General features: G+C 41.1%; 2 protein-coding genes across 15 annotated transcripts in view; both read left to right on the forward strand.

Annotated features, from left to right (window-relative positions):
* The window catches only part of CEP152 (centrosomal protein 152), a 146,691-nt gene extending 128,400 nt beyond the window's left edge, over window positions 1-18,291 (forward strand). For 4 of the 14 annotated variants that reach the window (XM_064291998.1, XM_064292001.1, XM_064292002.1 and 1 more), the window contains exons 23-27: window positions 5,555-5,651; window positions 6,183-6,286; window positions 8,780-8,936; window positions 9,178-9,281; window positions 13,501-18,291. In XM_064291998.1, the coding sequence (XP_064148068.1) occupies window positions 5,555-5,651; window positions 6,183-6,286; window positions 8,780-8,936; window positions 9,178-9,281; window positions 13,501-14,483 (1,445 nt within the window). In that variant the 3' untranslated portion in view covers window positions 14,484-18,291. The remainder of the gene's footprint in view (window positions 1-5,554; window positions 5,652-6,182; window positions 6,287-8,779; window positions 8,937-9,177; window positions 9,282-13,500) is intronic. The other 10 variants (XM_064291995.1, XM_064291996.1, XM_023539065.2 and 7 more) reach the window with 6 other exon arrangements.
* Window positions 18,292-21,598: 3,307 nt separating this feature from the next.
* On the forward strand, window positions 21,599-22,430 carry LOC135232558 (basic salivary proline-rich protein 3-like). Its single transcript, XM_064291957.1, has 2 exons — window positions 21,599-22,265; window positions 22,366-22,430. The coding sequence occupies exons 1-2, from the start codon at window positions 21,599-21,601 to the stop codon at window positions 22,428-22,430; spliced, it is 732 nt and encodes a 243-aa protein (XP_064148027.1).
* Window positions 22,431-22,868: the final 438 nt, after the last annotated feature.

Genomic DNA, 22,868 nt, shown 5'->3' on the forward strand with positions numbered 1-22,868 from the left:
TCTTTCCATTTACTGTGGCTCTGAGATTTTTGTGTTAATCCATATAGCTCTAATTCATTTGCTTTCATTGCAGTATAGTATCCCATTGTATGTGCATAGTACGATTTATCTGTTTTCTCGTCATTGGGTATTTCATGGCTTCCAGTTTTAAGTGAAAATTGTAAGTGCAGTGTACGGCATCACTGTGAGGCTTCGTTAATCTTCTGATGCTTATGTACATGAACAGCACTGCTTAAATGAAACTAAAAAATCAGGAGAGAGCTAAGAATAAAGAATAATTTGGCTGGACCAGTGATTTTACATAAACCTTTTGGACATAGGCTTCTGAGCCTATGCCAATTTATGCTCCTACTTTAGTATATCAATTAATAGTAACTCACTTTTTGTGTAATTTTTTTGCATACTATTTTAATTTTATGGATTTCATATATTACTAATCACAATAAACCAAAAACCAAACCCGTTGCCGTCGAGTCACTTCCGACTCATACCAACCTTATAGGACAGAGTATAACTGCCCCATAGGGTTCCCAAGGAGCGCGTGGTGGATTCGAACTGTGGACCTTTGGGTTAGCAGCCATAACTCTTAACCACTATGCCACCAGGGTTTCCACTATAGGTATTGTGTACTTGCTGTATACCAGGTACTCTGCCAAACAGTTTTTATGCATTTCTGCTTAATAATTTCTTATTTGGAAATAATTGCAAGCTTACAAAAAAGTTGCAAAAATAAAAATAGTTACAAAGAACACTCATATGCTTTACTCAAATGCACTCACATTTTGTGCTCTTCTGTGTAAATCTTTTTTCTGAACCATTTGAGGGTAAGTTATATACATTATGGCCTTTTACCCCTAAATAGTTCGGTGTGTATTCCCCAACAATAGTGATATTTTCTTATATAACTAGTACAGTGTACTTAACATTAGATAAAAGCATCAATCTACTGTTGCTATTCTAATTTTGTCAATTGACCCAATAATGTCTGTCATGTCGTTTTTCTCCTGCAGAGCAGAATTCTGTTTGGGCTCAGGTATTACATTTGTTTGTCGTGTGTCTCTAACCTCCTTGAACCTACAAAGTTTCCATAGCCGTACTTTATCTTTCATGACATGGGTATTTTTGAGAGACACATTTCCCACACGCACCCCCCCTTTTCGGTTTTCCTCATTTTGGGTTTGTCTGATGTTTGCTTATGATTCAAGTTACGCTTTCTTGGCTAGAATGCTGCATAGGTGGTGTGTTCTTCTCTTGTCACATCTGGAGATGTGTGATGTCTGTTGTCTTATTGGCAAGGTTAATTTTGATCACTGAGTCAATGTGTTGTCCAGCTTCTTCACTGCATAATTACTTTTTGTTGTTTTTTTTTTCTCTTACAACTAAGAAGTCTGTGGGGAGACACATTTAAGACCGTGCAAATATCCTTCTCTTCATCAGAAATTTCTCTTAGATTTAGCAATCATTGGTGACTCTTGCCTGCTCCAGTCTTAGTATGGTGGCTGCAAAATTACGATTTTTTTCCAACTCCAGCACTCCCTGAACATTTACCAGTTGGTACTTGGCATGCTGTTGTAATCAAGAGTCCACCCTCTTGTCTGTTTGTTCATCCATCTGTCTGTCCACCTAGCTGCCCATCCATTCATGCACGCACACATTATTTGTATGGACTCATGAATTGTTATTTTTCAATATTTTGTAAACCACTACTATACTTAATTAGTGCTGAAATGACCCAGATTCAGCTAGCAGGAGCTCCTTAAGCTGGCTTCATGCCCTTGTGACTTGCGTGTATTTTGAGTACTTTCGTATCCTGGCACAACAAGATCTTCCAGTCTCACCTTACATGGACTTTGCCGTAGTATTGGGATCAGCCAATACTTGAAGATCCCTGGGTCCTTTTAGCGGGGAATAATATTCAATACTTAAATCTGAGCAGTAGGTTTCATAGCAGCTTTTAAGGTACATGGTATTGTCCAATTTTACATATTGAAAAATTAGACCTCAAAAAGGTTAAGTAATATGCTCTGAGTCACACACAGTAAATAGCAGAAGCAGGATTTAAACACAGGCCTCTCTTAAGTGTCACGCATATAGCCTTCTTTCAGTGACAGTGTGGCCTTGAGTCATGTCATCTGGCTTGCTCATCTTTTCTTCTTTCTTTTTTTTGCTAATTCTTGGTCAAACTGATATAAAAGTTTGCTGTCATTTAATTTTCACGGAGAAAAAAAGACCCTTGAAATTAAAGATTCATGCTGTGGACACTGGTTTCAAGAACTTGAGAAGGCAAAGAAAGAATGTCAGGATCTGAAAAGAAAACTGGAGATGTGCTGTAGGTGTCTTCAGCGTTTAGAAGGAGAGCACAAAGCTGTAGTGGAAGGAATTGGAGGTTAGCATTTCAGGCACCCCTGCTACCACTATAAACCTCTGCTCCCTGTCCAAGTGTTTAGTTGTGACATTTTAGTTAATGTAGTGACTGATTCTCTTTTGGGATTAATGTCAACTAATTTGGACCTTACTTTCTACTAATCAAGCGATTATTACTGATCTCAAAAGAGGGATCTTCAGTTCCAATTAAAAGGTCACATTCCTTTCTTCCTCTCTTGATTGAGTAGATATTGAGGGCCTGATAAATGTGAGGCAGTGTTCTAGGCACTGGAGATAACAGCAGTGAATAAAATGGACACAGTTCCAGTTCTCATGAAGATGTAGAAGACTGTGTTCCTTTCCTTCAAGAAGCTTATCATCAAGTTAGGGGAGCTAGCAGTAGATTAATAAATGGAATATCGAGTGCTACTGGCAGTATGTTTATTTGTAGAAGAAAGGGTGTTAACTCTTCCTCAAATTAGAGTTAAGCCTTGAAAGATGGAGCTGTTTGCCAAAGAGAAGAATAGCAATCTAGGCAAAAGGAAAAGGCCTGAGCAAATGCGTGTGCCTTCATCCTGTCCGTTCTTCATGGTGCTGGCAGAGTAGTCTGTCTAAAAGGGATATCTTCTGTCATTTCCTATTGCCCTTCCTAAAAAAGTAAACTATTTTGCTTATAGGGCTGCTCCCTCTTACCTTTTATCATTCACTTATACTCCATGAGTCGGAATCAACTCGGCGGCAGTGGGTTTGGTTTGGGTGTTTGGTATACTCTGTGCTCTTTTTCTCCTTACATTTGAAATATTGCAGATTCCTGAACTGGTCATATTTTCTTTTGTCTCTGGACCTTGCACATGGTGGTGTTACTTTGTCCTACATTCAACCTTCCCATTTCCTTTTTGCCTAACTCGTCCTGACCCTTGAAGGTTCAACTCAGAAGATAACTCATCTGTAAAGCCCTCCTTGATTTTCCTCAGCCCGGGTTAGGTGGGCTGCCCCTGTGTGGCCCCTAGCACTTGGCTCTCTCTCTGTTACATTGCTTCCTATACTTTCCAAACGAAGTTCCCTGAGTATAGAGGATTACGTCTTGTTCATCCTTGTAGTCATGGCACCCATGAATGAAAGATTGAATGTAAGAGTCCCAAGTAACTATGTCATTCAGAAAAGACCGGGTGGACAGGTTTGCTTTTTTCCCTCCCTTCACCTCCATCTCTTGCCTGGACAACGTCAGCCATCTTGTCTTTCAGCTTCCCATCTTGTCCCTGAAGTCCATTTTCCATAGGTAGCTAGTGTAACCTTTTAGGAAAATAGATTGAATCATGACATTCTCTTGTTTATAGCCCTTCAGTGGCTTGCTGTGGCCCCTCAGCATGAAATCCAAACACTTAATTCAACATGGCTAAGAAAAGCCCTTCGTGATCCAGTGCCTGCCAGCCCTTCCAACCTCATAGTTCCCCTAGCTCTCTGATTCTCTCAGTAGAGCCATAAGCATGGATTTAATTGTCTCTTATCTTTGGGCCTCTTATCATGTGCTCCCTTTACTAAAACATAGGCCTTTCTCTCCTGATCTCAGTGCCTAGCTAACCCCTACTCATTTTTTCCCAGTATAGACTTCCTCAGGAGGCTTTCCTCACCACCCCAGACTTGATCAGGTCCTCCTGTTAGGCATCCTCCATAGCTCCTGTGCTCTTCATAACTTTCCTCATCCTCGTAATTATTTATTGTCTGTATTCCCCTTTGCAGTATAGACTTCATGGCAACAAGGATCAAATCCTGTCCCAGCACTTAGCACAATACCTGGCATCATAGCACACACTCAATAAATATTGTTGACTAAGGCATAAGAAAGAGTTTTAAGAATTCTGAGATACAATTTTTCACTACTACAATTACTTTTGTGGCAGTTGCGACTAGGAGAATAAATGAGATTTTTGCCCAAAGTGTACATGCATATAACTACGGATGTATGCTATTGTAAAATCTGATGAAAACCAAGAAAATGTGTGTTACAGAATAAAATGATGAGGGCAGTTTGATATTATTATTTATAAAGAGTATACCATTCATTATGGTATAAATACGTGATCATAAAGTAGTTATCCCACATGGTGCTTTTGAAGCTAATATCTTCTGTAATTCATAGACTTTTTGAAGGTACTTCCTTCAGAACAATGGGCTGATAAAAGGGGTCAAGGTCAAAATGTAAGTCATTTGATGTTTGATTTGAATTGTGTGTTAATGTACATCTACTAGGTGATAGTATCTTTGCTACTGTGGTTGCTTTTTTTGGTTTGTTTTGATTTCTGAAATTCCATTTTTCACTCTGTTGGTAGCATTTATTGAAAAGTACAGAGAAAGGGTGAGTGGTTTAAAAATAAACAAACTCAATCAGCAGCGGGAACAGTAATTCATTCCCTCCACCCTAACTTATAGGGTGTACTGAGGAGGTCACACGGTAGGAAACATGGGGCTCCATGTTCACACCTATCAAGCAAGGGTACTGCCAGGCCTTGTATAAGGGGCTGTGCACTTCTGTTTTATTTCTGTTGCAATCTTTGTAGGTAATACTATACCCATTTTACATTCGAAAAAAAAAAAAAAAAACTCAGGTTCGGAAAGGTAATGTTCTTGGGCTTGTCCAACTGGTAAGAAGCTGAGCTAGGATTTAAACCTGGATCTCTTTGCCTCTGAAATTCATCCTTTTTTGCCCTACACCGCATGGACCCTATCAATCTCTTGTTTAAAGTCCGAAGAATCGACAGTCTTATATTCGTACTTAGAGTGAATTCTTTTTTTATTTTATATTTAAGTGCTTGTTCAATGATTATTTATGTGAGCCCAGACTATACGCCAGGTCCCATGGGGAACATGGAATTAGGAAATCTGTGTCTACAGAGGTTCATTCTAGCTGGAAAAAAAACAAAGACGCATGCACATGAAGCAGTTGGAAAGCAATTCCAGAGGGATGTGTAAGCCAGGGCAAGATGAAAATGGAGCACAAATTTTGAGTGCAAAGAAAACAGAACAAGGGAGTGGTCCAACTACAGTGTGGATCATCAGAGAATGAATGACACAGGCCAGCAATGAAAGTTGTACAGTCTCTATAAACATTTGCACTGGAAACTTAAGGGAAAGGAAGACTGGGGAAAAAAGATGATTAACTGTTCAACATACTACAAACTTTATTTTACAGAAGAGAATAGTAAAGTTGTTGAAGAGTTAATAGACGAAAACAATGACATGAAGAATAAATTGGAAGAACTGAAAACACTTAGTAAAACACCACCAAGGTAGACTTTACTATTAAAAAGAACCAAAAATTTATATCTAAGTATTAAAAAAAATTTAAGTATCACCTATTGTTACTGTTACACAGCAGAGTTTTATAAAAAAGAAAAAATTTTTTCCAAAACTTTATCCCCAGAAGATACCCTCTGCTAACTTATTTCATATCATTTATATTATTTTATATTATACACAGTGTGTATAACATGTTTAAAAAATTGGAATCATTGCATAAACTGTTTTGTAGTCTTTTATTAACCTAATATTATAAGACAAACATTTTTCCATGCCATTAGATATTCTCCTTCAATATGCTTTTCAGTACTGCAAAGATTTTAATCATATGAATTTACCATGATTTATTTAAGCAATCATAACATTTGTTTCATTTTCCCTTATTTTAAATATCTATAATAAGATCCTTGTATATAAAATTTTTAGCACATTCTGTAACTAGAATATATGGACACATTATACATTTTTTCAAAGGTAGTTTTTCACTTAATCTGTTTTTGCAATCTTTGGTTTGTTTTCAGGTCATTGTCAGAAGGAGCCATTGAAAATGCCTGCATGCTGTGCAATGGGAAGGCCTTGGAAGAACTTCGTGGGCAATACATTAAAGCCGTAAAAAAAATTAAGCGTAAGTCCCTAAAGAAATTCTGAAGATTTTAAGGATGGTTTGGGCTTTTTTGCTGTTGTTGTTCTATATAAACTCAGAGTTTATTAGCAGTAGTAATTTTAGAAGGAGCACTGTTGGCAGAGTGGTTAAGCGCTCGGCTACTGGCGGTTTGAACCCACCAGCCGCTTTGCAGGAGAAAGATGTGGCAGTCTGCTTCCTTAAAAGATTTAAAACCCCATGGGGCAGTTCCGCTCTGTTCTATAGGGTAACTACAAATCAGAATCCACTCAACGGCACACACAACAGTAATTGTAGGGAATTTGCCAAACTACCTTTTCTGGGATCTTGCCTGCTCTTAGAAGAGATTGTTATTCCTTTTCTAAATCATGTCGTAATAGAACATTTTGCCCAAGTTATATCTTTGGAAGTGACCTGAGGGTAGAGTTATTTCTCTGTTATTGATTATTCTATTTCTTTATTGGATACAAGCGCTAAATTAAACGTTTAATAATCTTACAACTTAAATAACTCTTAGCAAAGAAAATGTCGCATGGGTCTTAAAGTAGCAATTATTACTTTTTACCCTAAACTTTTTGGAGTCCCTGGGTGGTGCAAAGCATTAATGCTCTCAGTTGCTAACCGAAAGGTTAGAGGCTCAAGAACACCCGCAGGTACCTCTGAAGAAAGGCCTGGGGGTTTACTTCTGAAAAAATCAGCCGTTGACACACAGCGATGAACTGTGGAGTGACGAGCTAGGGAGCGCGGCTCCACTCTGACACACTTGGGTCACCACGAAATCAGCCATTGACACACAGCGATGAACTGTGGAGTGACGAGCTAGGGAGCACGGCTCCACTCTGACACACTTGGGTCACCACAAAATCAGCCATTGACACACAGCGATGAACTGTGGAGTGAAGAGCTAGGGAGCGCGGCTCCACTCTGACACACTTGGGTCACCACAAAATCAGCCATTGACACACAGCGATGAACTGTGGAGTGACGAGCTAGGGAGCACGGCTCCACTCTGACACACTTGGGTCACCACGAGTTGGAGTCAATGGCAGCTGGCAACAGGTTACCATAAACGTTTAAGGACTGTAGAAATGGATCTTGTTAGGAATTGTTCTGTTGTTTGTCATCGTTTTGGTGATGGATTAACTCATAGATGTACACTTGTTTATCAAGCCCTTTGCAATACAAGGTCATGCCAGCATATCTTGCAGGTCATTTCCCTGGTTTATGTTTGTCCAGTAGAGTACCTCTTGGGTTTTAATATCAAAATTGTATAGAACGTATGTATCTCCCACTAAAATGGCTAGTGTTTATATAGGGAACACTACAGGCAGTCCCCAGGTTACAAACAAGCTCTGTTCCTAAGTCTGTCTTATAAGTCTAAATTTGTAGGTATGTTGGAACAGGTATATATGGTTCTTACTTAGCATCAGTTAATCAAATATTTGTCTTAGTATATAGTAAATATTTTACCTTTCTATGCATATAAAACACATAAGAAACACTTCACACTGCAATATTTTCATGAGCGTCACAAAATAGCGTGTGCATTCGTTGTTACGAATCATATTTAACTCAAATTTTTAATAGGCTTTATGGCAGTCCGTTCATAAGTACGAGTTGTCTGTAAGTTGGGTGTTCATAACCTGTGGACTGCCTGTATATAGAAACTTGTCTCCCTGTTAGTATTTTTACATAGAACATCTCATTTTCAGGAAGAGCTTCCTAACTTTAAGAGGGAGATTATTCTATGACTTGGTCTTCCTAATACCACAAAAACAGGGGTGGTGAAATTCTAGATGTAAGATGTAGCCCTGGATTTATGGTAGTCCCAAAGCATGCCGAGTTAAAAAAAGAGAACTTGAAAACTGTGAACTATGTTTAAATCTAATTTTTAAAAGACAACTCTAGTCTCATATTCTTCTCTGCATTAGATTTGTACATATCTCTCATGGATTATAATGTCATATTTAGTTACTCAGTAAGTGCTGAACAAATTGAATAAATGAAGGCATGTGGATTTTTACAGCAAAAGTAAACAACAGTCTCCACCCAGCTGATACTGCTTCCTTCCGTCTTTTGGTGTCTGCTTCACTGTTCCTTTCTGCCTTGTCCTTTCTTTATATTCCTTTTTCCTCTTCTCACAACTGGTCATAGCATATAACTGAAATATATGAATTTCCGTGCCTCATATTTATGGCATTTTCTTACCTAAGTGTTTTAGAACATGACAAAATTTTCCATAAGGAATATGCCATGTTTCCTTAGCATATGTGGCTGTCATCATTCCAGAAGGACTTATAAATGAATTCTCTTTTGAGTCTACTAAAGTAATAATCCAAAATATCCCATTTTAATAATTGTGAAGATCTATAGTTTAAACTATTCTTCCAGTTACTTCACCTCTCAAAAAAATTGATCAAAAGTCTGCCTCTCCTATTTCTGAAAAACTGGTACTGATGATGCATTCTGTGGGAATTTCCCACCAACCTCCTCTAGGCGACATGCTCCGCTATATCCAGGAGAGCAAGGAAAGAGCTGCTGAAATGGTAAAAGCAGAGGTATTTCGAGAACGTCAAGAAACCGCCCGAAAGATGCGTAAATATTATTTGATTTGCCTCCAACAGATTTTGCAGGACAATGGAAAACAGGAAGGGTAAGTTTAGTCTAAACAGTGTGTCCTAAGAGTACTAGGACAGCATGTTGTCATTTTCTATCTATTTTCCTTAACCACAATATTAACTATTTCTTTGTGATGAGCCACTGTGGTTAAAAGAAACTTACTGGCTGTTACCCTAAATGTTGGCAGAGCTAATAGAAAAACAAATCGTGGGGCTAAGGAAACTCGTTTTTTCCCTTTAAACTGTATTAATTTAATATTCTGGAATTCCCCACAGGGCTGATAAAAAGATTATGAATGCTGCTAGCAAACTTGCTACAATGGCAAAATTGTTGGAAACACCTATTTCTAAAAGAGCCCAGAGCAAAACTACACAGTCCGGTATGTCAAAAGGAGTCACTTAAATGGTTTTTCTCTCCCTTTTTTGTTATTTATCTCTCTTCAACATGAAAAAGATCAGGGAAGGTAAGTAAGGATTTAATTTATAAAGTTGCATTTTAACTTAAATGGGAAGCTTACAAAAAGAATGTAGAGTTCCCAGGTCAAGTAGGCAGACCGAGCATACCCAGCAGCTTCCTATTCTTGCCTGATCTCTAGAGTGACAGAAAAGATCTAAGAAACAAAGAAGGAGAGATGGGAGAGATCTATACTGAGTTTTAAAAACATGTGATTGGTAGAACAGAAGCTATGAGAAACCCTGAAAGAAAGGAGACAGTATAGGATTGAAGATGAAAACTGTTCCATGTCTGAAGGTAGAATGTTCTAGGACAAGTAGAGAGCCCAGGAAATACTAATGGGGTGATTGGTTGGTGTTCTAGAGCAACAGCAACCAGGTGGAGCTACCCTCTCTTTATTTCTTCTTCTCCCCTCCCTTCCCCAGCCTTAACAATGGGCTGGGTAACAGCACCAGAAACAAAAAGAGTATGGGAACAGGGCAGTGCTCCAGGTGGCTAGCCACAGCGAGGTGGAACTGGGAGCCCACATGCTTAGATTAAAAAAAAGAAAAAAAATTTTTTTTTTTTTTTTTTTTTACCAGCTATTAAATGTTTCTGCCATGCAGCTCATTCATCTCTACCCTACACTCAGCTCCTTTAAACAAGCAGCACAAACAAATACAGCATTCTAGAAATCTAAAAGATAAGGATTCAATCAAAAATCACCACACATGAAAAAAGACACCAAACTAAAAACAAAACAAACAAAGCAAAAACCCAGTAGAACTTATACCCAAAGAAATAGAGTTAACAGATCGAACAACTGGACTTAAGAAGATCAGAAAAATATAGTATCCCCAGAGAGCTGCAAGAGAATATTGTAGAGGAAACTAAAAATATGCAAAGATCTTTTACCATACTCAAGGATATAAAAAAAAAAAGATACTGATAATTCTAGCCACTGCTAGAAAAATGCAGGTTTAACTATGCATATTAAAATTTAAGGGTAACCAATGGAGAATATGTAACTTTTAAACTGGTAGGAGGAAAACTTGGAAGAAAGTGTTCTCAATCTTAACAAAATCGGGAAAGAAAAGAAATATATCTAGAAAGCATGGGTTAATGGGAAATAATTGTAGGCTGAAAGATATCATCCATCACAACAAATATAAATAGGTTAAACTCACTTATTAAAAGAACATGACTTTCAAATAGGGTTTCAAAAAATTAATATACATGCTATTTTTACAAGAAGAACATCCAAAATAAAGATAAAGGAATGGAGAATGATATACCAAGCAAATGCAGTGTTGATATTAAATTAATTATAGAGTTATATGCAATATTATTATTAGGTAAATTAGAGTTAGCATTAAAAGGGACAAAGGTGATAGTTCATATTGATAAAAGTCCCCCAAGAAGCTATAAATTGTTTTTCCTATATGTAATAACATAGCTTTAGAATATATAAGACAAAATTTGATTAAAATATATGAAAAAAATTGTTAAATTCCCAGTCACACAGGGAGATTTTAACATATCTTTATGGGTAAGTGGATTTTTTTTTTATTGTGTTTTAAGTGTAAGTTTACAGTTCAAGTCAGTCTCTCATACGAAAACTTATACACACCTTGCTATGTACCCCTAGCTGCTCTCCCCCTAGTGTGACAGCACACTCCTCCTCTCTATCGTGTATTCCATGTGTCCATTCAACCAGCTTCTATCCCCCTCTGCCTCCTCATCTCGCCTCCAGGCAGGAGCTGCCCACCTAGTCTCATGTGTCTACTTCAGCCAAGAAGCTCGCTCCTCACCAGTATCATTTTCTGTCTTATAGTTCTGTCCGATCTCTGCCTGAAGAGTTGGCTTTGGGAATGGTTCTAGTCTTGGGCTATCAGAGGGTCTGGGGGCCATGACCTCTGGGGTCCCTCCAGTCTCAGACAGACCATTAAGCCTGGTCTTAACCAATGACTGCTCTGACGGGGAACACAACAGGGAACCCCCGAGGAAGCAGGAGAGCTTGATTTTTTTTTTTTTTTTTATACTAGAATTTGGGGTCTGCATCCCACTGCTCTCCTGCTTCCTCGGGGGTTCCCTGTTGTGTTCCCCGTCAGAGCAGTCATTGGTTGTAGCCACGCACCATCTAGTTCTTCTGGTCTCAGGCTGATGTAGTCTCTGTCTCTTGGGCTCTTATTTACCTTGTGTCTTTGGTGTTCTTCATTCTTCTTTGCTCCAGGTGGGTTGAGACCAATTGATGCATCTTAGATGGCCGCTCGCTAGTGTTTAAGACCCCAGACGCCACTCACCAAAGTGGGATGCAGAACGTTTTCTTAGTACATTTTGTTATGCCAGTTGACCTTGCTGTCCCCTGAAACCATGGTCCCCAGACCCCTGTCCCTGCTACTCTGACCTTTGAAGCATTAGGTTATATTCAGGAAACTTCTTAGCTTTTGGTTTAGTCCAGTTGTGCTGACTTTCCTGTGTTGTGTGTTGCCTTTCCCTTCACCTAAAATAGTTCTTGTCTACTATCTAATTAGTGAATACCCCTCTCCCTCCCTTTCCACCCTCACAACCATCAAAGAATGTTTTCTTCTGTGTTTAAACCGTTTCTTAAGTTCTTATAATAGTGGTATCATACAATAGTTGTCCTTTTGCAGTTGACTAATTTCACTCAGCATAATGCCTTCCAGATTCCTCCATGGTATGAAATATTTCACAGATTCCTCACTGTTCTCTATAGATATGTAGTATTCCATTGTGTGAATATACCATAATTTATTTATCCATTCATCCATTGACAGGCACCTTGGCTGCTTCCATCTTTTTGCTCTTGTAAACAGTGCTGCAGTAAACATGGGTGTGCATATATCTGTTTGTGTAAAGGCTCTTATTTCTCTAGGGTATATTCCGAAGAGTGGGATTGCTGGATCATATGGTAGTTCTATTTCTAGCTTTTGAAGGAAGCACCAAATCAATTCCCAAAGTGGTTATACCGTTTTACGTTCCCGCTAGCAGTGTATAAGTATTCTAGTCTCTCCACAGCCTCTCCAACATTTATTAATTTGTCTCTTTTGGGTAATGCCAGCCTTGTTAGGGTGAGATGGAATCTCATTTGTAGTTTTGATTTGCGTTTCTCTAATGGCTAATGATCGTGAGCATTTACTCATGTATCTGTTAGCCACCTGAATGTCTTCTTTGGTGAAGTGGCTGTTCATATCCTTTGCCTATTTTTTAATTGGGTTATTTGTATTTTTGTTGTTGAGTTTTTGCAGTATCATGTTGATTTTAGAGATCAGATGCTGATCGGATTTGTCATAGCCAAAAACTTGTCCCCGTCCGTAGGTGGTCTTTTTACTCTGTTGCTGAAGTGTTTGGATGAGCATAAGCATTTGATTTTTAGGAGCTTCCAGTTACCAGTAAATGGATTTTTGAACTGCTGGGAAGTTTGAAGCAGAGAGATTATTCAGGAATCCGTGTCTGATGTTGGTAGACGTTCCTCACATGGAAGCACAAAGATGATTTGTGTAAATTTTGGAATGATGTTGGAAACCTTGGGAATAAAAGGGCAGTGGCATGTATAAAGAAAAGAGTTTTCTTCATCTGGAGTGACAGTGGGCAAATGTGTCCTCAGCAGAAGCAAATACTTCATGAACTCTAAGGACCAAGGCACTCTGGGATATGATGCCCCTGGTTCTGTACTACCCACTGTGCTATCTGGCTGCTTTGCCTCTGATCTGGTTTAGTGTTGTTAGCTAATTAAATCAGAGACTGAATTTAGTTTTACAGAGGGGTGTGTGTGTGTGTATGTGTTCGTGTGTGTAGGTGTGGGGCGGGCAGGTTCTTCTAGTCAATGTAGAGTCTTACCAGAAACTCCATACTTGACATCAGAGCAGCATTGGGAATGTTGCAGTTGGCTCTTGAAACCCTGTAACATCTATTACAGAAAATGATAGGTCAGGTGGGTGAAAGTATATCCAATTTCAAAAACAAAATTACCAAGCTTTATTAATGGATTTGTGTAAAAGAATATTTTAAAACGTCCAATATTGATATATTTTCTTTGAGAATGATTAAAAATATATGCATTCTTTGAGAATACATAAAAATAGGTATTTTTGCTTCTCTTTAAATGTTAATTTTCTCCTCATTTTGTGTTCCCCTGTACATAGATGCACTGCCTCTGACTTCAGACATGCTGATGGGAGTTGAAAAATCAAAAAGGAGTGATGTGAATCAGCGTATTCCTGGCTACACTGAAAGCAAATCAAACAGTGTCCCCCGAAACCTGTGTGAGCAGGTTCCCAAGAGGCAGGCTGCTTGTGACCTACGAAGGCGGTTAGAGGACGCGGAGAATGGGGACAGAAAGCTTGGCGGCTCCAAGGGGTCACATGCAGACTTCAGTTTCGGGAATAATGGCTGCAGTCAGCTAGACATCTCGCCAGGGAGTGTTTCTCCTGAGTTTGTTCCTTGTGAAGGTGAGAGAGGCTTGGGTTTGCATAAGACAAAAGATCTGTTCAGTGACATTGGCTCTGAATCTCCTTTGCATTCAGCCGTGTACCCCTTTCTTGGCACTTTCGGAAATAAACCCTCACCTAGATGTACCCCAGGTTTTTCTGAATCAGGATCCACGCATACAGCCCTTCGAGGTTCCAGTGAAAGACCTGGTTTAAAAGTATACAAGTGCAGCCCGCTGACGGAAAGTGAAAATGCCGTACCGGGGACAGGCCATGGTTCAGGCGTCCAGGAAACCCCAGTCAAGGATGGAGGCGCCCTCAGCATCTCCTCAGCCTGGAGCGCCAGCAGTGCGACTCTGCCCTGTCACAGCCATGAAGTGTCATTTTTACACAGTGGGCCACAAGGAACCCTGGATATACTAACTGAATCTCTTAAATCCAAACCGTTCTCAGCAACTAATTGCCTTCCAGATATAGAGGAAAATAATATGACTTGTAAACAGAGGAAATGTCAGACTGATCATGTGCCAGGCCTGTCAGCAGAAACCATGTGTCCCCAGCCAGAGAAGATGAGTGTGATTCCTGGACACCCATCTCAGCACACGGCTCATCTATTAAAGTCAGATTTAAAAGAGCTCTGCAGCCCAGTCCCACCTTCAGCGTATCAGCAGCCTGCGAGAAGGTCAGTCCCTCCCTAGTGAGCCAACGAGAGGGCAGCTTGGCTAGCCCACTCGTCCATCTAGACTAACTGTTGGACAGTATTTAAGAAGAATCGCTATAACATTGAGAAGAAAACTGAAGGGAAGACTTCATACTGAAAAAATTGTGGGCTCTGCCTGTTTTGAGATGTTTAATAACATCTATTACATGAGTAAAGTATTCTCATAAAACTACCTGAGATACCTGTGTTGCCTTAATCTTCCAGAGGCCCGACGGCGTACATGTAACCTGCTTCTTCTGTGTGCTGCTTATATTTGGTTGCTAAACGGTCTATTTTTGTACTTATAAATTTGCTCATTGTGCAGTATTAAATTATTACCTATTTAAATAAACTTGCATATGGTCCGTAGAATTGTTATGAATTATTTTGTAATTCACAGTATATAAATGTTATATTGGCATTGTGTTTGAAATTCATCCAGAAAAAATATAAACTTTGATTATTTGCATGTATGATCAGTAAAATTTAATTTTTAAAATTAGCCGTTTTAATGAGGCTATAGACCTTTCCTGAAAATGTCTACCCAGAATTTTGATCCTTGCACTTAATTAGTAGAAAAGAAATTTTCCCAGGATTGCCACAAAATATGTAGCTGTGTCCTGGCTTTGTTATTTAAGATACCAGTCTGAATTTTTTTAGTTGACATTTACATTTTTTCATACCACTTGTGACTTCCACAGGCTCTCTTTGTGTCTTTTATGGTTTCACAGTGTTTCTTTCATCTGGAATATCGCTTTTTAAAAGTTGAAATAACAAGCTTTGTCACGTACCAGAAACTTTTTATACTCAGATTTCTGTTTATTTACCATACAGAGCTCACTGTGGCTGCCTGTCTTACTGTTCCCTACAGTACAGCGCTCACTGTGGCTGCCTGTCTTACTGTTCCCTACAGTACAGCGCTCACTGTGGCTGCCTGTCTTACTGTTCCCTACAGTACAGAGCTCACTGTGGCTGCCTGTCTTACTGTTCCCTACAGTACAGCGCTCACTGTGGCTGCCTGTCTTACTGTTCCCTACAGTACAGAGCTCACTGTGGCTGCCTGTCTTACTTTTCCCTACAGTACAGCGCTCACTGTGGCTGCCTGTCTTACTGTTCCCTACAGTACAGCGCTCACTGTGGCTGCCTGTCTTACTGTTCCCTACAGTACAGCGCTCACTGTGGCTGCCTGTCTTACTGTTCCCTAGGTTGAAGCTTGTGATTCTGAGGTGAAGAACGCAGGCAGGAATGCATGATCTCATACCCGCCTTTGTCTGGGTGAATTCCCCCAGAGGCCTGCAGGTGGAATGTATGCAGTGCTGACTGAAAACCGTCACTGTCTCTCATATCTTTTACCCCCAGTGTATTATGGACTATATTTTGGGGTTCCTCCAGTCTATATTCCTACCCAGAACCAGGCCAATGTGGGTAGTAGTGGCAGGGAGAGGGGAAGGGCTGGGTGGCGGAATGCACCCTCCACCTACTGGGAACCAACTCTGAAAGTAACAAAGAAGGGAACTGCCGAGACTTGGAAAGCTCTGCTGACTTAGCTGGTGACCAGGTTTAGATAGCCTAAATTTAGCACTGGATTTTGGTCTTGCCTTGACGTGCAGCTAGAGAAAGGAACAAACTGTCTCTCAGAGTCTCACCTATGTTCCTGAAGATATGATCCCCCTTCTGCATCAGCTTGGGTGTCGTTGCTCACACTAAGAAAACCCCTAAACCAGCAGGATTTATGCTCCACATGGATCTGGTTGGTGCTTGGACATCTTAAACCCTGGGTATAACTCACCTGAGAATCCAGCTCTTTGCTCACCTATGTTTCCATCTTTGTTTTATATTCATGCCAGGTATTTAAACCCTCAGCATCAAGGCTGAAACTAAAAATCTTTTTCTTTCTGCTCGTTTTATGGTGCCTGTTATCTGCTTTGATATCCATAATCTCAATAGGATTAGGTTCCTTTATGTTATACAGTCTTCTCCCACCACTAAGGAAGGTATAAACTGATCAGTGTGGAGATGAGGGACTGTCCGGTCACGTTACAGTTGCCTTCAAGCCCACTCTGACTCATGGAGACCCCATGTGTGTAAGAGTAGAACTGTGTTCCACAGGGCTTTTAGTAACGGATATTTCAAAAGTGGATTGATTGCCAGGCTTTTCTTCTGGCTCCTCTGGGTGGTCTGCAACTTGCCACCTTTTTGTTAGCAGCTGTTTGCGCTATCTAGGGGCTCCCTGTATAGCTAATTACGACCAACGGTGACTTACATGGGTCTGAAAGGTGACGCTTCCTCTCCTCACCCTGCACTTGTTAAAAGCTGAGGAAGAGTTGAGAATAGGAGAAGTGATTAGACTTCCAGCAGTAGATTTAGTTAACATTAAAAATTACTTCTCTATACGGCCCTATATTAAAGGCCATATATGTGTTAAGGGGTTTTACCTGTATTAACTATGTCATGTCATTCAGTTGCCACAATAACCCTGTGAAGTAGCTGGTATCATTTTAAAGATAAGGCAAAAGGCCCAGAGAGGTTAAGTCATTGACTCAAGGCCACATAATAAGTCAATAGGCGTATGTCACAAGACCTAAGAGCCCTGAAGAGGAGTAGTGGGAAATACACCTGGAAAGGCAGACCGGTTTAACAGGACATGCTGCCTGGTTGAATGCAGGGTTGTGAAGAGAACTGTACCAAGGGATTTAGAGCCTGGGTGACTGGGACGATTATTGTGCTGTCTGTCAACAAGCATTGAGAAGACTGCTGTGCTATCAACAGGTACTGAGAAATCAGGACGTGGGGAATTTAAGTGACTGTCTTCCTTAGAAAACTGCAGTGGCCAGTCCTGGGTCGGGCACACAGTAATAGTAAAGGCTAATGTACAGACACAGCTTGGACACTGTACCGAGCACTTCGTTAGCTCACTGAATCCTTGCAGCAGCCTTTAGACGTAGGCTCCATATGGACACTTCAGAGCTGGATACAACTGAGGCTTAGAAAGGTTGAATAATTTGCTGAACACAGCTAACACGGTACAACCAGTCACACCCAGGTCCTTTTCTTTAAAAAAACTTAATTTTAGAATAGATTTACAAAGACATTGCACAGATAGCACAGAGTTCCTATGTGGTTTTCCCTCATATTACCATCTTACATCATTATGGTATAATTGTCACAACTAAAGAGCTGGCTTTTCATCTTGGTCCTTTTTCTAAGTACAGAGCTCATGCTCTTAACCCCTGCACTGTATTTGGCTTGGCTTATAGGTGAGCTGGAATTCGTTTTACGGGGGTAGCTCTTTCCTCCTCCCTTTCCTTCCACCTCTCTCTCCCTCATGCTCCCAAGAAGGAAAATGAGTTCAGCAGGCTTCCCCACGTGTGAATCAGTTTAACTTGCCGCCTTCTAGGGCGTAGAAAAAGGTACATCTTACTCTTCAGTGGGGATTTATGGAATAGGGTATTATATAGAGATTATGTTGCAACAAGGAACTTAACTGGAAAACTTGTAATAGAACCATGTTGTAATGTTAAAATTCAATCAGAGTAGTTCATCTTTAAGAAAAGATTAAAAGGCATTTAAAAATTTCCTAGGAGTAAATATGCCATTCTAAAACCTCTTAATATATAACAACTTTTTTTCCTTAAGGGCCAAAACAGGAAATTATTTAGAAATCAGAATGGTAAAATTCATTCAAAAGAAATTATTTTCAAAAGTAAATGGAATGGTTTCTTCTTTAAAGTTCAGAAATTATATGGAAACTTACTTAGAGATCAAATTAAGTCTTGCGTTCTTGAAAATGTTATGTAGTGAATAAATTGAATAGAACTAACGAAGACTTTTTGGAGTTTTTTTTAATCGTTTTTTTTTTATTTGGTTCATGCATAGTCTTTGAAAGATTTTGTTTCCTGACAACAAATTGGTTCCACAATTTTGTTCATCGTGTTGTGGACCTAATGTACTGGACCAAGTTCTGCTTCCTCTGCTGCCCTGGACTTATTAACCCTAGAAACACAGTTCGTTTCTATAAGAAGATGCAGTGGACCCAATTCATCCAGTGATCACAATGGCTCTGTAAAACTCAATGATTTCACTGGCCGTCAATGAGTTTTCCTGGAAATTTCTGAAAATGTGTAATTTCACAATCTACTCTGCAAGGATAATTCATTAAATAATCACTTTGATTCTCAGATACTCAAATGTTCACAGATTAATGGTTTCTAACCCACCCTCCTCCACGAATTTAAAAAAAAAAAATTTTTTTTTATTTTAATTAAGTTTCTTTAAGATTCTTACCTGCTTGCTAGGTTGCTTAAGGTTTGACCTATGTTTTTTTTTAAACACAAAATGCTTTTTGACTACCTACAGTGGACCAGGAAAACCTAGTGGTGTAGTGGTTAAGTGCTACAGCTACTAACTAACAGATTGGCAGTTCAAATCCACCAGCCGCTTCTTGGGAACTCTGGGGCAGTTCTACTCTGTCCTACAGAGTCACTATGAGGCGGAATCAACTCGACAGCAACGGGTTTGTTTTTGGACAGTGGACCTGTCATTAAGACTTCTTTCCTAATTCTTCCACCAATCTTTCAAAGTAGGTCTTAATATCCCCATTTTACAGATGAGAAAGGAGGTTAGTAGAGGTGAAGGAACTTATCCAATGACTCATTATGTGGTTGAACAGGCATCCAAAGTAGCCATGAGTTACTGCAAGGTGGATATGACCCCATATGCTCACGAAGGTTTATCTATAAACCAAAACAACAATATATCTGCAACATCAATACAGCATTTTTTCAAATACGTGTAGATGCTGTTGTATCATCAGTAAGAGGCCCTCATGCCTGGAACAGAAGCTGCTACACTGCCCTAGACTGCCTTCCTGAAGATCAGCTCCCGTCCGTGCTATTCACTCAGCTCCAGTTGATAAAAACCAGAGTTTTCTTAGGGTAGAAGACTAAGGTAGTGATTATAATCAGACTTTGGAATCAAACATGTTTCCAATCCAGATTCTATCACTTAACCAGTGAGCCTCAGGTCCCAAATCTGAAAAATGGGGATATGTAGCTGACACTGTTATTGACCCAACATTTTTACCTACTTCTTCCTTGTTGGCAGAGCAAGGAGGGAGTGTCTGTTCCTTCCTCTCATGACTCAATTCCAACTCTAGAGATGACTCCCATTTGGCTTCAGCTTATCGCAGTGGCCCCAGTTCCTATTGTCAGTGATTGGTTTAGGGGTGGGCATATGACACAATTCTGGCCAGTGTGATATAAGAGAAGAACTGGAGGGCCTCTGGAAAGTGTTTCTTCCTAAGGAGCATCTCCTTCCACACTGGAAAGGAGGGCCCCCCTTGTAGGTGTGTGGTGAGAACCCCTGCCACCATGTTGCTGTGCCTAGTTGTGATGCTTCCATCCTTGCCTCCATCCTGAAATGAAGCCATCCCACTGAGGAGGGCAGAGCTAAGCGAACTACAGAGGAGCAGGGCTAGAGCCCTAATGTACTGTCCCAGAGCTGACCAGCCTCTGTTTCCTTACGCGATGTATACACATCCTTGTTGTCTGGGCAATCTACCTGTTACTTGCAGCTGGAAATAATGTAATAGTATCTGCTTCATAGGGTTGTTGGAAAGTTCAAATGAGAATTTTTGAAAAGGACCTAACAGTGCCCGGCACATAGTAAAGACTCGCTAAATGTCATCTTTGGCAATAAAAACGCTGGTGTTTATTTTTTCAGGACCTAAATCTGGTGTGACGTCTCTGCCACTGAACGCTGTCGTTTCTTGTATGTTCTCCAGTACTTAGTAAACTGCACATGGATATGTCAGTTCTAGACCAACTGGTAGAATGACACAAACTTTTGCTCCTAGAATGCTGGGAGATTGATACACACCTAAAAATGAGTTTAAAAGGAGCATTTTTTCTTTCTTTCAAATCAAAATACATTTGGCCCATTCCTAAGAAAAGTTTTATCGCTATTTGGAGATAGAAAAAAAAAAGTCTCACTATTGGAAGCAAAACACCTTTTTCAAGTCACCTCCTAAATAAATATTGAAGGAAATTGAATTTTAAAGGTCCTTTCCCTGGATAAATCACGGTATGTACATGTGTTTGCCTGCTCTAGAGTAACAACGCTTGAACATCAGAAGAAAGAAAACCCAAACCTGCTCAAAATCAAGATATGCAATATTAACCAAAGAGGCTTTTTTAGAAGAAAAGAGAAGTTTTGTTCTTTTTAGAAGAAGTTTTCAAATGTTAGAACCAAACACATATGGGTAAGGGTACCAGGAGATAAAAAAAAGACCTTCAAAAAACGAAAATGCTTTAAGCATAGTAGTCCTTTAGGGTAATTAACATGATACTGTTCCTAACAAGGAAACCCTGGTGGCATCTGCTAACCGAAAGGTCAGCAGTTCGAATCCACCAGGCGCTCCTTGGAAACCCTATCGGGCAGTTCTCTGTCCTGTAGGGTTGCTATGAGTTGGAATAGTCTCAACAGCAATGACTTTGGTTTGGTTTGGTAGCTGACAAATCTATGGAGGAATAGAAACCTACAAGTTGAAAAATGTAGAGCCCTCTAGCTTTCCACCTCTTTCTAAGACTAAGGGCAAGCAGCTGCTCTCTTCCTCCCTTTCAGAGCCATCAGTCAATTTAGAAGGGTCAGGTCAGTAGTCTTGCAGAGAGGGTGCAAAATTATGTGCCCTGTGAGGGAGGTTCAATTCCGGACACCCCCTGGCCAGAGGAAGGCTTTGGAAATGACAGTGATTGATGTTCTTCAGTGCTGGTTTTCCAGCAAGCTCAAATAGTTGATTACATAATGAAGTTATGCCTCCTGGCACCCAAAGAACCAACCTACAATGAATGACAAATGTGCAACCTATTAAACAATTTCCAGTGAACCTGCAACACATACTCTTAGTCATTTTCTGAATACACGCAGTCGCTTTACCACCCACCGAGCGCCCTTTCCTTGGTGGTTCCAGCTAGCAACTCTCACTCTCATTTGAATCTATTGCTTTATAATCACTATGTGGTTTTTTTTAGATACAAAATCAGTTGATCTGTTCTCATCTCACTTTGTTGCCATGGCTCTGGAAACAATACCGAATTGTTCAAGCCCCAACTCATCATGCAAGTTTCAGCAGGAGAACAGTCGGAACAAGAGGCCCCTGCACCACGCAGTCGGAGCAAGAGGCCCCCCACCACGCAGTCGGAGCGGGAGGCCCCCCACCACGCAGTCGGAGCGGGAGGCCCCCCCCACCACGCAGTCGGAGCGGGAGGCCCCCCACCACGCAGTCGGAGCGGGAGGCCCCCCCCACCACGCAGTCGGAGCGGGAGGCCCCCCCCACCACGCAGTCGGAGCGGGAGGCCCCCCCCCACGCAGTCGGAGCGGGAGGCCCCCCCCACCACGCAGTCGGAGCGGGAGGCCCCCCCCACCACGCAGTCGGAGCGGGAGGCCCCCCCCACCACGCAGTCGGAGCGGGAGGCCCCCCCCACCACGCAGTCGGAGCGGGAGGCCCCCCACCACGCAGTCGGAGCGGGAGGCCCCCCCACCACGCAGTCGGAGCGGGAGGCCCCCCCCCACCACGCAGTCGGAGCGGGAGGCCCCCCCCCACCACGCAGTCGGAGCGGGAGGCCCCCCCCCACCACGCAGTCGGAGCGGGAGGCCCCCCCCACCACGCAGTCGGAGCGGGAGGCCCCCCCCACCACGCAGTCGGAGCGGGAGGCCCCCGCCCACCACGCAGTCGGAGCGGGAGGCCCCCCACCACGCACCTCGCAGATAGTGCCCCCCTTCGGTGGGTGCGGCTTTGTTTTCCTGGTCAAGATGCACACCCTAAGCAGAGGTGCCTGGTTTCTATTTAAATGGGTACAAAATGTGTCCCCCTTTTTCTGTAGCTCTCACCACAGCTGGGCCAAAAGCCTTAGCTCTCTACGTTATTGGGGTTTCTCCTTTCCTATAAACAACTTGGGGTAGATGGTTGTGCCAATGGTGGGCGTGCTTGCTGGAGCCACTAAGTTAACTGGCCCAGCTAATTCATTCACTGAGAAGGAAAAGAATCCTAAGCGAAGTATCACATCATTGTCATCACAAACGAAGCTTTGGAGAGGTGATCATCAGGTCTGATAGATGATTTGGTTGAGGAAAGAGAAAAAGAATAACACTGCTTATCTACTCTAAGCAGTTTACTAGAACCTCTTCAAAACACAGCAGTACAAGACAGCACACCTAATTGCTCCCCCTGACAATATTCAACTTAAGGACTTGAAGCACTTACTGATGAAGATCAAAGACCACAGCCTTCAGTACGGATTACACCTCAACACAAAACAAACAAAAGTCCTTACCAGGGGTCCAGTAAACAACATTATAATAAATGGAGAAAAGATTGAAGTTGTCA

This window comes from Loxodonta africana, chromosome 10 (assembly GCF_030014295.1).
Source record: "Loxodonta africana isolate mLoxAfr1 chromosome 10, mLoxAfr1.hap2, whole genome shotgun sequence".
Classification (NCBI taxonomy): domain Eukaryota; kingdom Metazoa; phylum Chordata; class Mammalia; order Proboscidea; family Elephantidae; genus Loxodonta; species Loxodonta africana.